We start from the raw sequence: 13,517 nt of genomic DNA on the forward strand, positions 1-13,517 counted from the left end.
CTAGCCCATAACACAAAGCTGTCTTGCTCAATCCCAGCATGCACCACTTCCACAGCAGCCTGCACCCGATGCTAATTATGGTCCCTTTAAGACTTCCGTTGGATTTAATGTCTTGAGTTAGCCAAGACCGGCCAAGCTGGAATGCACCTTTCAGCTGATAGTGACAGACCCCTATAGAGCACTCTTGCAGGCAAGCTGGCCCCACCTTTGGACCGCTTGTGTGCTTCAGCAAGGCAAGACACACACCAGCGCAGGAGCCCAAATCCAATAAAGTCCTTCACAAAGGCCTGCTTCTTGCCATCAGATACCAAACACCATGTGATCCCCCAACCCCTCCATGAAATAGCTACCGCCTTTGGTCAGAAATAAATACAGGGGACCTTGTGACACATGCCAAGCTAAAGATGCCATGTCCTCTGACAACTTAGTGGCACTGGTAAGAGGACAAGGGATGTGAGGGAGTTTCAACCCCATGCTGGTCTGACCTGACTCTGTGTCCCTGGGGAAATAAAGAATGGTGACCCTGATCCAAAAATATTTAAGTTGATCATAAACATTTAGTAGGTTGATGGCAGACAGGGTGTTTATGTGTGCTAATGAAGAGCAACATTCGAATGAAGGCTTCAAACATCCCTTCGTCACTAGCAGGAGAATTCATAGGATTCACTTCTGCACTTTTTCTCAGAAGAAAACAAAAAGGCTCCTGAATAGCTTGGCCACTTTAAAGGCATTTCAGAGGCCCCTTGCTAAATGGTTAACTTGGGTCAGAGTTTCAGATCTCAAAAACACCTCTTCAAAAACCAAAATCTAAAGTGCATTAAGACATGCATTCACCTTGACTGAATTCAACTTGAGATAATATGACACATGACCAGCAAAAATCAAAGCTTTAACACTTTAAAACCACAAATATACACAATTGAAATATTTCTGCTTCCTTGCTCTTTTATTAGGACTGATTAAACTACTAGCTCCTTTTAAGCAGAAGCAGAAAGGAATGTTGACACCCTCACTACATAAGAACATAAAGTCTCATCTGCATGCTAGCAGTGGGCCCCTTCATCTTGACTCTTCTAACACAATCTATTAAGTAGCAACCATGCTAAGCAGCATTTTAGCACCAGCCCAACTAAAGTAATTGGAGAAGGTGTAGGGTGTTAAGTGCCTCTCAGTAGGTAATCTAGTATCTTGGCAACTCCATCAGGATACAGAACTACAGGTACTGCTAGAAAGCATTGCTACAAAGGTCAAGGCATTTGCCAGCACGTTCTTCTCAGATAGGATATGCTCACTGGCTAGCAAATAATACAACAGAAACTTGCAAGCCTGTTTTTCATTTGAAAAGATGAGCAATGCTAGTATAACCAAAAATGTTCCCTGGAGTCAGCACTTCACTCCCAGGTTTTGCACTCATGGCCTGTGCTGGTGCTTTTTAAAACGTGGGTTGTTGTTCAACCTCCGACCCACGAGTGTTCGCAGCCTTTACAAGGTGAAATTTACAACCGCAGCCTATACTGCCTTCTCTTAATCGTCCATCCCCTCTGCAACTCAAAGCAAAATTATTTTCACTTACATGCACAGATTAGTGGATATTTGACTAATTGTTTATGAACATGCATGTCGGTAATAAGCAATAACCATTAGAATATGGTGCCTAACTGCATACAACTATATTTTGCTTAGAAATCTCATATACAATGACAGCGAAAAGCATTCTGAATCCTAAAGGTCTCTTGTGTCTTGGTTTTGAAATGAAATGACCAGTAGAAACCATTTTTAGATCAAAAAGATCCTTAAATGATGTACTTTGGCATGCTTCCAAGTCATTACCAGGAAGTAAGCATGTTCTTGTTCTAGTCGCTATGGGGCAGATCACTGCTTCCCTGTGCTTCTCAATCAAGGCGAGTAGAAAGAAGAAAAAAAAATGTGGCTGGATACCCTTTAAAGATTGCATTAAAAAAATACCAAAAATTCATTATAATTTGTACAGGTGTAATTTTACCAAAATGAATGCAACCATGTCACATGGTCTGAAGCAGATGTTGTTCTAGGTGCAAAACCTTGGGTTAAGTCCAGTAAAACATGGTTATCAAATCTTTGCAAGCAAACATGACTACTCACTCAGTGTGAAGATTTTCAGCTTGTGCAGAGCAAGTGAAAGTAAACATAGCACCAGAGGGGTTTTTAGGAGAAAACGTCTCCACCAAACAAGGAGCTATTCATGCACAGATTCACTGGAGCCTGGGTCAGAGTAACTAAGCACGGACATCTGCCATTACACAACTCTTTCTTCTTGGATCTTGCAGAGAGATTTTGGATCTTTATGCATATGTTATATACGTACATGTAACCTTTTTGCGGCTGACACCAGCACGAGGGTTTGGCATCAGAACATTTTTGGATATATTCTTGATTTCTCACGAATAGATGTTAGCAATTATGGACTTGGGTTTTCTCTGGAATATGAGGGAAGGCAGCTGTATTTCATTTGAGCTTGGTTTTAAGGATCAGATGGTCCTTGGGGCAAGTCATTTAGGAATGATGCACGGATGGTGATTTGTGTTCAGGAAAGCCCCTTTCTACCTCTACCACCGTCAAGAACATGTGCACAAGGTACGCTAAACTTACTGAAAGGTGGAGCAATATGGCCCATGCCACATTATGATATAACTTTACATTATTACAACCAAATATACCAGTGAAATCGGAGCTTCTCCGAGTATGGCAATATAACCAAGACTGGGCTATACACAAAAGCACACAGCCTGAAGATGTTTATTTGGTAAATGGATGTAGGCAATTACTATTCGTTTTGTCTGATAAAACTGCTTTGGGCCACTTTTCTTTTAGGATTTGCTTCTGAAAATGTGGTCCACACCAGCAATGCTGATTCCCTATGTGCAAGTATCAGATTCGCCACCAGTGGCATCACGCCACTTTCATCAGTGTGATGATTCGTAGTCTATCAACGTGTGACTACCATAAGATCCTGCCAACAAATGTTGCATCTCAGAACAATCCACTATTCTTTAGGATATAAATCACAGTCTCTTGATAAACAGACTGCTGTAATACTTGAAATGAAGTGATGCTAACATTGCAGATCTTGATGTCATGCAAGACAGCTAACTAAACAACTTGAACATTTAACTTCTACGGTCACAGTTAGGTCAAAAGAACACACTAAAGAGAGAGATGTCAGATTAATTGGACTTGTCTAGCACTCAGAGAAGACCATCAGTATTGACAATGTTTCTGTTGCAGACGTTTCAGTGTCACAGCTGTAGACTAGTGAAAAAAAAAAAAAACTCCAGGTAACAACTCTAATACACAGAACTTCTCTGGCTTCACCTTGCTCAGTCTCTCAGTTCAGACACACAAAATAGCCCAAATTTTGACAGACGCACAGCCTTCCCAAAGTGGCCAGCCTGATCCCAACATGCAGGAGAAAAGAGGAGCCGAAGTGAGGAAAGGGGGCGAAACAGGAGAGTGGCAGGACCCAGAGAGCCGGACTGGCCCACATTTTAAATATGCAAACGCAAGCTGGGCCTCCTGAGCCCTGCAAGGGAATCAGGAGCGGACCGCTGGCTTTTGGTTTAGCTATATACAACAGAAGAAAGAGAAAAAAACAACAAAAACCGTGGATCTAGCCATTTGCCTTTAAATTCCGTAAAACAGTGCAATCCCCCCACCCCCCATTTCTGGAGAAAGTCCATTTTTTAATTACAAAAATTAGAGATTGTGTATGGTACCACCCACAGTTTCATAGTGTTAAGATTCACACACTTCCCAAATTCAGTACAAAAAACAACCTTAAGGCTGAAACTCAGCCAACAAAGGACATAATTATACCTCTTTAAAATGGCAGAGAAGCCATTGCATAGATTTTTTTTTTTTTTTTTTTAAGTGGGTCTTTTGTGCATATAAAAGGTCCTGAACGCAGCAACATTACACAGCCACATTAGTGCACTGTGGGCAGGGTATGCTGATTATTTAAAGAAGGTCTTACTTTGGCTTTTGTGGGACACTCAATACACAGCAGCCAGAACTAGAGCACTACACATTCTGAACTTTCCTTCATAAACCTAGTAACTATGCCAAATGAGATATAGGTCTACTGAGAAATGCCCAAAATATATAGGTCTACTGACATGCTCTTGCATGGCATGTTTAGGAAAACAAAACATGTTCTTTTATGAGCATAAAAAAAATTTGGACTTTCCCCCCCAAAGATAACCACAACTGACAACAATATCAATGTAGCATCTATCTGAAAAAGCAAAAATGACAAAAAATAAAGAATATGGCTATATCATTTTTTTTTTTTTTTTGCTGTTAGCACAAACAAGTAGCCATATAACCCCCTAGCAAGGCTCAGCTCCAGTGCGTAACATTTCATGCAGGCACCCATGCCTATAACTCATGCTAAAACACATCCACCCAAAATTGGATCCAACCCTGGGTCTCCTGCATACAGGGAGGATGGCATTTTTCACAGGTTTAAGTCGCCAGGTGCCGGCTGGACTGTCATTGTGTTCGGTGGCTCAGGCTGTCATCATGATGGCTTTGAGCATATCTGAGCCAAAAGTTTTCCTGCTAAGCTGAAACATCAGCACATCTTCACCATAAAAAAAAAATCACAGTGGTATATTCTCTTAGAACATTGCCATGAGTGTATATAGTAAAAACATAAATAAATACAGAAACTTACCTAAACATATAAAGCCATGTGCTATTCTATGCCTAGTGTGTGGCACATTTATAACAAGGTGTGTCTGAATTCAGGGCATCCATTGTTAAATACTTTGTGCACCCAAAATTATTAACCCCAGAGAGTCATGGCGTTTGATACAGTCTAATTATTTACTGAAGTAAGAGAGCAACAGCTTGATGGGAAGAATTCTTTAAAGTCAGTAAAGTACTCAGTAAGTAAACTAGTTAGTCATTAAAGTACTTAGTCAGAAAAGTACTCAGTCAGTAAAGTACTCAGTCTACTCAATTACACAGCTAAATCAAAGAATAGTTATGGCCTTCCATAATATTCCCTCCCCATTTACATTTGGGGGTGAATCATTGACTGTGTCTCTCATCCATTCTACTACTATGAAGCAACTTCAGCTTCATCAGGCCCCCAAATCAGGCTCCCTCCTTTAATGAATAGACATATTTTTATTATTAAGTAATAAAGTTATTATTAAGTTACCATTTACTGTTTAGTCATTGTTGTTAAGTAATTGTCCAATATATATGGTTCATGGCTAAAGTATAACTACATAAGTAGTATCTTTATCTATCTTTATAAAGTAGTACTTTATAGTATCTTTATTTTCCTTTGATGGGCAAAAAGCCTTTTATGATTGATTATGTTGGTCTCTTTTTTGAGAACTTTTTTTAAAAAGAGTTAATTGTTGCTACCACACATACCTCTATTATCCTGTCATGAATCTGAAGTCCCCCTTCTTTATCTGCTGGTCCATTGTCCACAATCTTTGATATGAAGATTCCTTCATTTGAGGTCCCATCTTCATTGTCCTGAAAATTCAACAGCTTATTGTAACTATTTTAAATTTATTTGTATTTATTATATTGAATTAATCCAATTTGCTATAGGGCAAAAAACTTTTCATTTTGAGTTATTTTGCTTAACTCTAGCAGTTTTCCCAAATGTTCTGTCAAGAAAAAAAACTTTACTGTAATCAGCAGGCTAATAAATAGCTTTTTTCGTAAAGTGGCTAGCTCTAAAATAGACATACGTTCCTGTGACAAAAGACCTTTAAAGCCAAACTGACTTCTGTGAATACCACTCCAAAGTCCAGTAAATGACCAGTTTATTTCGCCAGAATTTATCCCCTTTTGATGTAAAATGGGTGGTCCAGTTTTTTGTAAAATTGCAAGTTAATTATAAACATATCAAAACAGGCATTAGATTAGGCGCCACAGAAATTAATTAGTAAAGTTAGAAGGCAGTCTGCGTTTTATTGAGAATTTGAATGTTTAATATAAACACTTTTCTATCATACAAACATTTTTAATAATCTACAATATGTTCTCTGGCACTCTGAAACCTGCTGTACTGCACACAAACTCATAACAGGACATATTTGAGTGCAACAGACTTGCTTTTTTGTCCTTGCTGTGCTCAGGAACTACAGACCCCATGACATTAGGTCAGATGTAGCCTGGAGTTTAACAGAGATAACTATCATGGCAGCAATCAGCCTATTCTAGTTAAAACCCGTTACTCACGGCTGGGCTCCTCACCCCCTAAATTACATGCAAGTGGTTGCAGGTGCACATAAAGTGCTCTATGTTGTGCTTGGCTAAGCTACTTTTGCCAAGACAGTCTGTCACTTGAAAGACTTCCCAGGCCTGAAGTAGCGTCAGAGTTCTCAGTCAGGAAAAGGGATGGGAAGAGCAAAGGGAGCTAATCAGTGTCCATCACAGGGCCATAAACTGATAGCCTGGGTTGGGGTGGGGGGAGGCCAGAGGGCAGGAGGGGGTTGAACGTTTGAAAAAACCACATCAAAACAGTAAACTGCTGCATGCCAAGCCGAGTGACACAGCACAGTAATTTTTAATGGAAAACTTGAGAAACCGCAGGAAGTCAAGCTGCGAACACTGCAACTAATTACTGGCCCACTTCCTCTCTTCTTCAATCACCTACTCATTGCATCAACAACAACAACAAAATGTTTGTTTACTTGAGGACACTGTTCCCACTTGACATGTGCCTACCCTTGGCCGACATGTGAAAGGTCAACATGTGCGAACGGGCCGTTAACCCATGACTAAGACGCAGTGCCTTTAACTGCAGTGGAATGAGTAGTCAGGAATGAGAACTCTAAAAGCTTAAGCCAGACAGAATCAGTTGTGTCTGAACCAACAGTGGCACATGCAATGTGCTTATGTGCTGTCGTGGATGTACTGTCTCACCCTGGAGCATGCGAGAAAACTGGATAGCTGACAAAGCTACAATGCCTTAAATCTCAGAAGTATCTCCTCCTGGCCAAATATCAGACAGCTTCTCAGGCCAAAAGCAGACATAATCTAGGTCAGACGTGCTGTGCATAAGTTTGGGAAACTTCTGTCTTTCTACAGATAAACTTTCACTGCACTGGTCCAGGTAAGAGCAGCAAAGTACACTGCTATTTCGGACAGACCTCACACAAACTCAAAGCGTCCGGTAACCTCTTGCTGATATGGATAGCACAGCTACCACTTCAAAACAGGCTGCAATACCAGCAAACATCGGCCGTTGGGCTGTTCAAATACCGTTAAAAGCCATTCCTAACCAACTCTGGGAACACTGCATTCTCTGGAGGTGGAGGTTCTTAAATAACATTAGACAATGATCTTCTTACCCCAATTCTGTGGTTGGAGTTTTACAACTAAGGAACATTAAAGGTATGTATAACATTCTCCTCAGGTAAGCTACATGTCACAACAGAGTGGCAGAACAGCTTGTGACTTACCATGCATGGTCTTCCTCCAATGATATTAAAGCCCAAAGACCCAGACTCCCTGTGGAGCAAAACTGAGACACTTTTGCTCTCCCCACCCTAAACAGAATACAGACACAAATACTCATCAGAAACAAAGAGATTGCCCAATTTTCTTTTATTACATTTTTTTTTAAAAACACAGCTTAATATATGTATATTTTAAATCGTTTTTGTGAGGTCAGTGTGCATTCCAGCAACACAGACACATATACAATGCACTGTACATTAGTTGATCTCATTTATATTGAATTAAAAAAGTACAGGCTGCCAAAGTGGACAGATGCACTAGTTTGTATGCTCTAAACCTCAAACCATGCAATGTGCAGTGACATAGTTCTGTACAGCCTCTGAATCAGCTGTCAGTTTTGTGCCCCATAGGATACAGAACCTAAATATAATACAGATATTAATGGTATGTACATGGCCAGCAACCATCTTGGCTGTAAGTAGCACAGGTCTCTCATTGTGGAATGCATATTTCCCATAATTCCACAGGACGTTTTGAGAGCACTAAAATAAGAATGGGCTGCATCATACATGTGTGGTTCTGGGAGTGGTTTTTTTTTTTTACATTTCTGATGATAGATTTCATTTGTTAAAAGGACAAAAAGAAAACAACATATCTTTCTCATAAGCAAAGGCATATGTCCGTCTCAATATCGCCCGACACTTAGTTCTCCAGCATACATATGTCCACCCTCATCTTGTCCCAACTACTTCAAAAAACCCGACAGGGGTGGTGTCAAGACATCCATCAGAGCAGCTGGGTCAACAGCCCATGTTAACTGGACGGGTTCGCTCTCCGTGGATGACAGACTGCAATCATCGCACGCTGTTGTCCAGCCACACACCCTCAGGACTCAGTGCCTCCTGGACTTCTCCTGACTGACAGGAGTGCTCAGAACAGAGAGAGGCCGTGCTCCCTTGACTAGACCGGACACCTTGCTCTCTCGCAGACCCTTTCACATATTCAACCTCACGCCAGAAGCGAAGCCTGAAGATTTGGCTCTGGGCAGGGAGCAGTCAAGAAAGGTTAGCAGTCACTGTTTGCACAAGCGGACGCTCTTCTTGCTCAAACAGCAGCCTGAGGAGGAGAATACGGCACAGCAATCTGACCCAACAGAAGACTGCATCATGCGCAAATCTTCTTTAATCAGCCCCGAAATTCAGAGGCTCTGACTGTTGCTCTGCTGACTCTGGTTTGATGTTCGTGCCACTGTTTTTGAAGTGGATTTTGGAGAGCGATTCAAAAATGTAGGCAACATGCAGTTAAGAATAACACACTGGTAGATAAACTTTTTACATTTTGTAATGCCAAAAATTGTAATGGAAGTTGGTATTTAAAAATAAAAAATAACCTAGTTAAAACCATTCAGTATCTCTATATTTCTATATCAAAATATATTTGATTTCAGATCTGCATTCAACAAAATGGACCGAAGATATAGTGACCCTTGCCAAAAAATATTTTAGCCCAAGAGAACAGAAAACTATTACGTAATAAAAACACATTTAAAGTCTTAAGTACTCTGTTAAACCACCAAAAATCAATTTTTTGACACAAACTAAATCACCACTACCGACGTTTTAATGCACCCACGCAGAAACTCCATAAACCAAAGCGCAACAGAGAACCTCATATAGGCAATTCGCTGCTTGGGGTCTTGTGGCGTGTACACTGCATTTTAAATCATCATTTGCCCCTCCCCAGACTGCCAGGTGGCTACAACTGCAGCTGACAGAAATGTCTCAAGGCTGGACAGGGGGCAGAGACACAGAGAAAAATCCCGTGTCCATTTAGGAAACTTCCTCTATTTCTGTAAAGTTGAAAGGCATGTGAATAAAAGTAGATCATAGGAGTTTCAACGCAATGTCCACGGATCAACTTTTGTACACCATTTTTTTTTAAAGCCACTTTCTAAACAGAAGCTTGTGAGGGTTGGTAAAACTTTTAACCAAACAGGAACATGTCTAAACTGAGCACCAAATCTGCTGAATGATACAACTACGGAAAGTTCACCCGTGATTGAAATAAAAGATATATCGAAATCTAAGAGCACTAGTTGTTAGCCTTGCTCAACGTAAATCGCATCCAGCAACTTTCACCACCGTTTTTTGTTTTACCTTGCAAGGAGGCGCGAGGGTCTTGGTCAGCGAGTCAATCCGAGCGCTATACTCGGTAAACTTCTTCTGATATTTCAGGGCTGTCATTTGCAACTCGTTATGAACGGCGGACAGCTGAGCAAGAAGTGATTTTTCTCTTTTACTTGATCTTAGCGCTTGCTTTTTAAACTCTTTGTCCAGGCTTACCACTTTCCCCTGCAATGCACTGTTGTGGGTTTTGAGGGATTTCAAACAGCAATGGATGTCTAATTTGTGATCTTTGTGGGTGAGCATCAATCCGCATCCTTCCTCGCACATGCCGACCGGTCTATAATCACACGATTCACGCATATGAGAATCCATGTCCTTCAGGTTAAGCACCTCACTGCATCCCTTATTCCTACATTTGGCAGGGGAATAATCGCACATCTCCGCGTGCTCGGCCAGATGTTGCAACTTAACGATTTTTTCACAGCCCCGTGAATGATTGTCGCACTTAATGTCCAACTTCAGAATCAGGTTTTTCAGAGGCAGAACGTGGTTGAGCTCCTTCGTTGAGATCCGTTGGCATTTGACTGGGCAACTACTTTGCTGCACGACCCAAGGCAGCACGCAACCAGCGCAAAAGACGTGCCCGCACGGGGTAGTGAGCGGGTCTTCCAAAACTTTATTACACAAATTGCATTTGAAATCTGGGTCCACTGCCCCTTTAAAACGATCCAACTCAAATCCCATGGTTAAAAAGAAATATCCGAAAAAGCGCCTCAAAGTCCTACAGATCAGCGTAGGGCCAACCGGTCTACGAAGTTTGTCATTTGAAGAACTCAGACCAACTGACTACAAGCTCTTCTTACCACGAAACTAATTGCCTGAGACTTCCTAGGGGGGGGGGGGTTCCTTGAAGAATTTAGTACCGTAACGATTGTAAAAGTGGTGCGTCAGAAAGCTCAATTTAGTTGATTGAAAAGATTTTCACTTGCCCGTTACATTTATTTAGCCTACTTTTGTCTTTAAAAAAATCTGTGCAAGATTATTAGTTTGGTCAACGGTTTAGGAGCCCAAGATGTAATTTAATTGCATGGATAGGCTGTAACAAGGGAAAATAAGCATCTCTTTGCCTTTTTAAACCATAAAGCTTAAAAGAGCTTTATCGCTTATGATCTCTGAATCTTCACACGATCTGATGTTCTCTTCTCGACTAGTGATGGCTCACTGTGGATAATCAGACGTGTCTTTCAGTCTTTCATTAGATCGATAACCAACTAGCTCTTCCCGTGTGTGGTGGAAAGCTACTTTGTAAAAACACCTCATTTAAATAAGATTGTTTTCCGTTAGCATGAAGTAATGAAGTCATAAAAGCATTTGAATTGTAAATGACAGCAGGCCGACTCGTGGGCCAGTGGCTCTCCTGTTCAGCAGGACAAGAATGACCTAACTTGGCTGCTTTCCTACCCTTTGTAAACGGTGCCTGTGATAGAAATGTTTTCCCTCGCTACAGATGGAAAACGCACTACTTTGGTCGTCAGCTTTCTGGGAAATCAAATAACGTGATGCTATGCTTTAGCAATTCAATACACATGGATTGCTGACTCATCAGAAACTTCGGAGGGAAAAAAGAAGAGAAAAAATAAAACATGCACGCAATCAATCACAAAGCAACGTGGGTTCACTGTCACTTTTCTTCCTCTCACTGTTTTGTACCCCAAGAAATCTGGGCTTCAGAAAAAGGGACGCCAAACAGGAGCTGCGCTGTAATTCGATAGCCGCCAGGACAGAAGCTCTTAGTAATGCGATCATTACTTCGAAAGCGGACGCAGGCGCTGTATTAGTGTCACGGGCCCGGCACAGAGGAAGCATCCGGAGTCAGCCAACGCCGGGCTTTCACGAACAACACCGCACGCACACAGGCCTGCTCTTCTCATCTTCGCCACTCATACTGGCCCCAAATAATACAAACATTTCAACCTTGGTGAATTTATAAATACTACAAGGAAGTGGTCCCTCTAGTGGGTTGAATGAGAGATTCAAGAAAAGCCAAATGCCGAGTGTTTGATTAGTAGGGGAGGAGAGTAATTAATCTGTCGCTCCACTAAGTGGTGATTTATCATTGCTATCCACTAAAGGACAACATGTTTCTCTTTCTTCTTATACTGGTCTGAAGTTGCAGACACTACCTGCACACAGTTGCATAATCCACGCTAATCTTTTCAAATCTTTGTTTATCCGATATTTTTGGATCAGTGAAAGATCATTGCCAGCTCTTCTCCAAATATGTACTAACACGTGTATTCCTTTTACTTATTGCATTTGTGTTGCAGTTACAAGCTTGCGTTAAGTGCAGTTCACTGCTTTGATACATCAGTTAAACATGGCGTTATTAAAAGCTTTGATACTTTCAAAACAAAATTACAGAAATAACTATTGTTTGAATACCCCAAAGGTGTGTTGTTTTTATTTTCCGCTGAACACATAAACGTTGGGAACGTTGCGTGAAATGACTTTTCCAGACATGTATGAAACGGACAATGGCGCACCAGACGGTTGCAAAACGGGACCGCTTTACTCAAGGTTCAGCATTAAGACAGACTTATCGCCGTGTCTTATCGGCGATCTGATTTAACCCAGGCTCCAGTCTACAGAAAACCTCACATGAATTACCACACACCATCACTCTTTGCCTAAACGTCTTTCAGTTTAGTTCAGATGCCAACTGTCCCGTTTCCCTCCTTAGATAAACTTCTCAGCAATTTAAGTCAATTTTTGGTCAGAGAGACCACTCATTACTGCGTTATTGGCCTTGAAATTTGTGAAGACAGAGTGAAGAGCGCAGTATTACGGCCCAAGTTTTTGTGTGGTCAAAACAAGTAATAAACAGACATTCTGAGTGGCTGGGTGGCCTCTCATCAAAAAATGCTAAACTGATAAACATATGCAGTACATATGGACTGTAAATAAAAAGAGATCTAAACAAGTGCACATATGTTTACTTTCCTTTAAGCATAGCCTGCTTCGTGCAGGTACTTGAAACAATAATTATGGGATTATATTTTGCAGCAATTTGTTTTTTGAAAATGTTTGTGCATGAACTTTGCAGATGATAATATAATTGCCAATTATCATAGTTCTCATTTTGCATTCCACATATTGCATCATTCCTGCTGCCGCCTTCAGACCTCTGAGTGTTTAAGGCTAAATTACAGTCCTTCTTTTCTTCAGAACACAATGCATACATCTGCGGTCACAGAAGTGACTGAGTCACAGAACCTATGCTCGCATGAACCTCAAGACAAAAAGAGAGAGATGGGAAAAAAGCTTGCAGATTTCGAGCAGCAAGCCTCTCCAGACAAGCTTTCCCATGCCTGCATATCCCGTGTGGCTGGCGCACAAATGGCTCTGATCGTCGGCCTCTTTGTTCCACAGATAAGGGTAGAGGCATGCAGATGGATTGATCGGTTCCCGCCTCGTCCCATGAGGGCATACAGAACAACAGCAGGCTTTGGAGCGCGGCCATAAAGCTGTCATCACCCCCTTTTTTAGTTACGATATGCTGAGAGCATGAGGGCGAGGTGGCACCTTGCACAGATGACTACTAGTTCACCTGCTTCCCGCCCACCACAGAGGTTGCGGGGCAAAAACGCAACACACCCGGCCTTACACGGGCAGGCTACATTTGGCTTTGCATGGCTTAGTGGAGCGAAAGGACTGAAGCATGTCTGTTTCATAAGTCTTATTTATTTTACTTCAGCCATAATTCCTCTCAAGCGTCACCTTTTGTGGCAGTTAGTCAAGGCAGTGTATGACACTACATGGAAGCCTGAAAAGCCCTCATCACCTTCGCTCAGTGTTTTTCGGCTTTCCATCTCGAGCTGGAGGGAGTTCCCCCACCACCGGCTGCTGTTTGGTGCGTCTGCG

General features: G+C 41.6%; 1 protein-coding gene across 1 annotated transcript in view; it reads right to left on the reverse strand.

Annotated features, from left to right (window-relative positions):
- Nucleotides 1-10,443, reverse strand: part of pdzrn3b (PDZ domain containing RING finger 3b) — a 70,134-nt gene extending 59,691 nt beyond the window's left edge. Inside the window, exons 1-3 of the mRNA XM_026999616.2 lie at nucleotides 9,627-10,443; nucleotides 7,473-7,559; nucleotides 5,425-5,532 (exon numbers count right to left, since the gene is read on the reverse strand). Coding sequence (XP_026855417.2) covers nucleotides 5,425-5,532; nucleotides 7,473-7,559; nucleotides 9,627-10,340 — 909 coding nt within the window. The 5' untranslated portion in view covers nucleotides 10,341-10,443. The remainder of the gene's footprint in view (nucleotides 1-5,424; nucleotides 5,533-7,472; nucleotides 7,560-9,626) is intronic.
- Nucleotides 10,444-13,517: the final 3,074 nt, after the last annotated feature.

This window comes from Electrophorus electricus, chromosome 3 (genome assembly GCF_013358815.1).
Source record: "Electrophorus electricus isolate fEleEle1 chromosome 3, fEleEle1.pri, whole genome shotgun sequence".
Taxonomy (NCBI): Eukaryota; Metazoa; Chordata; class Actinopteri; order Gymnotiformes; family Gymnotidae; genus Electrophorus; species Electrophorus electricus.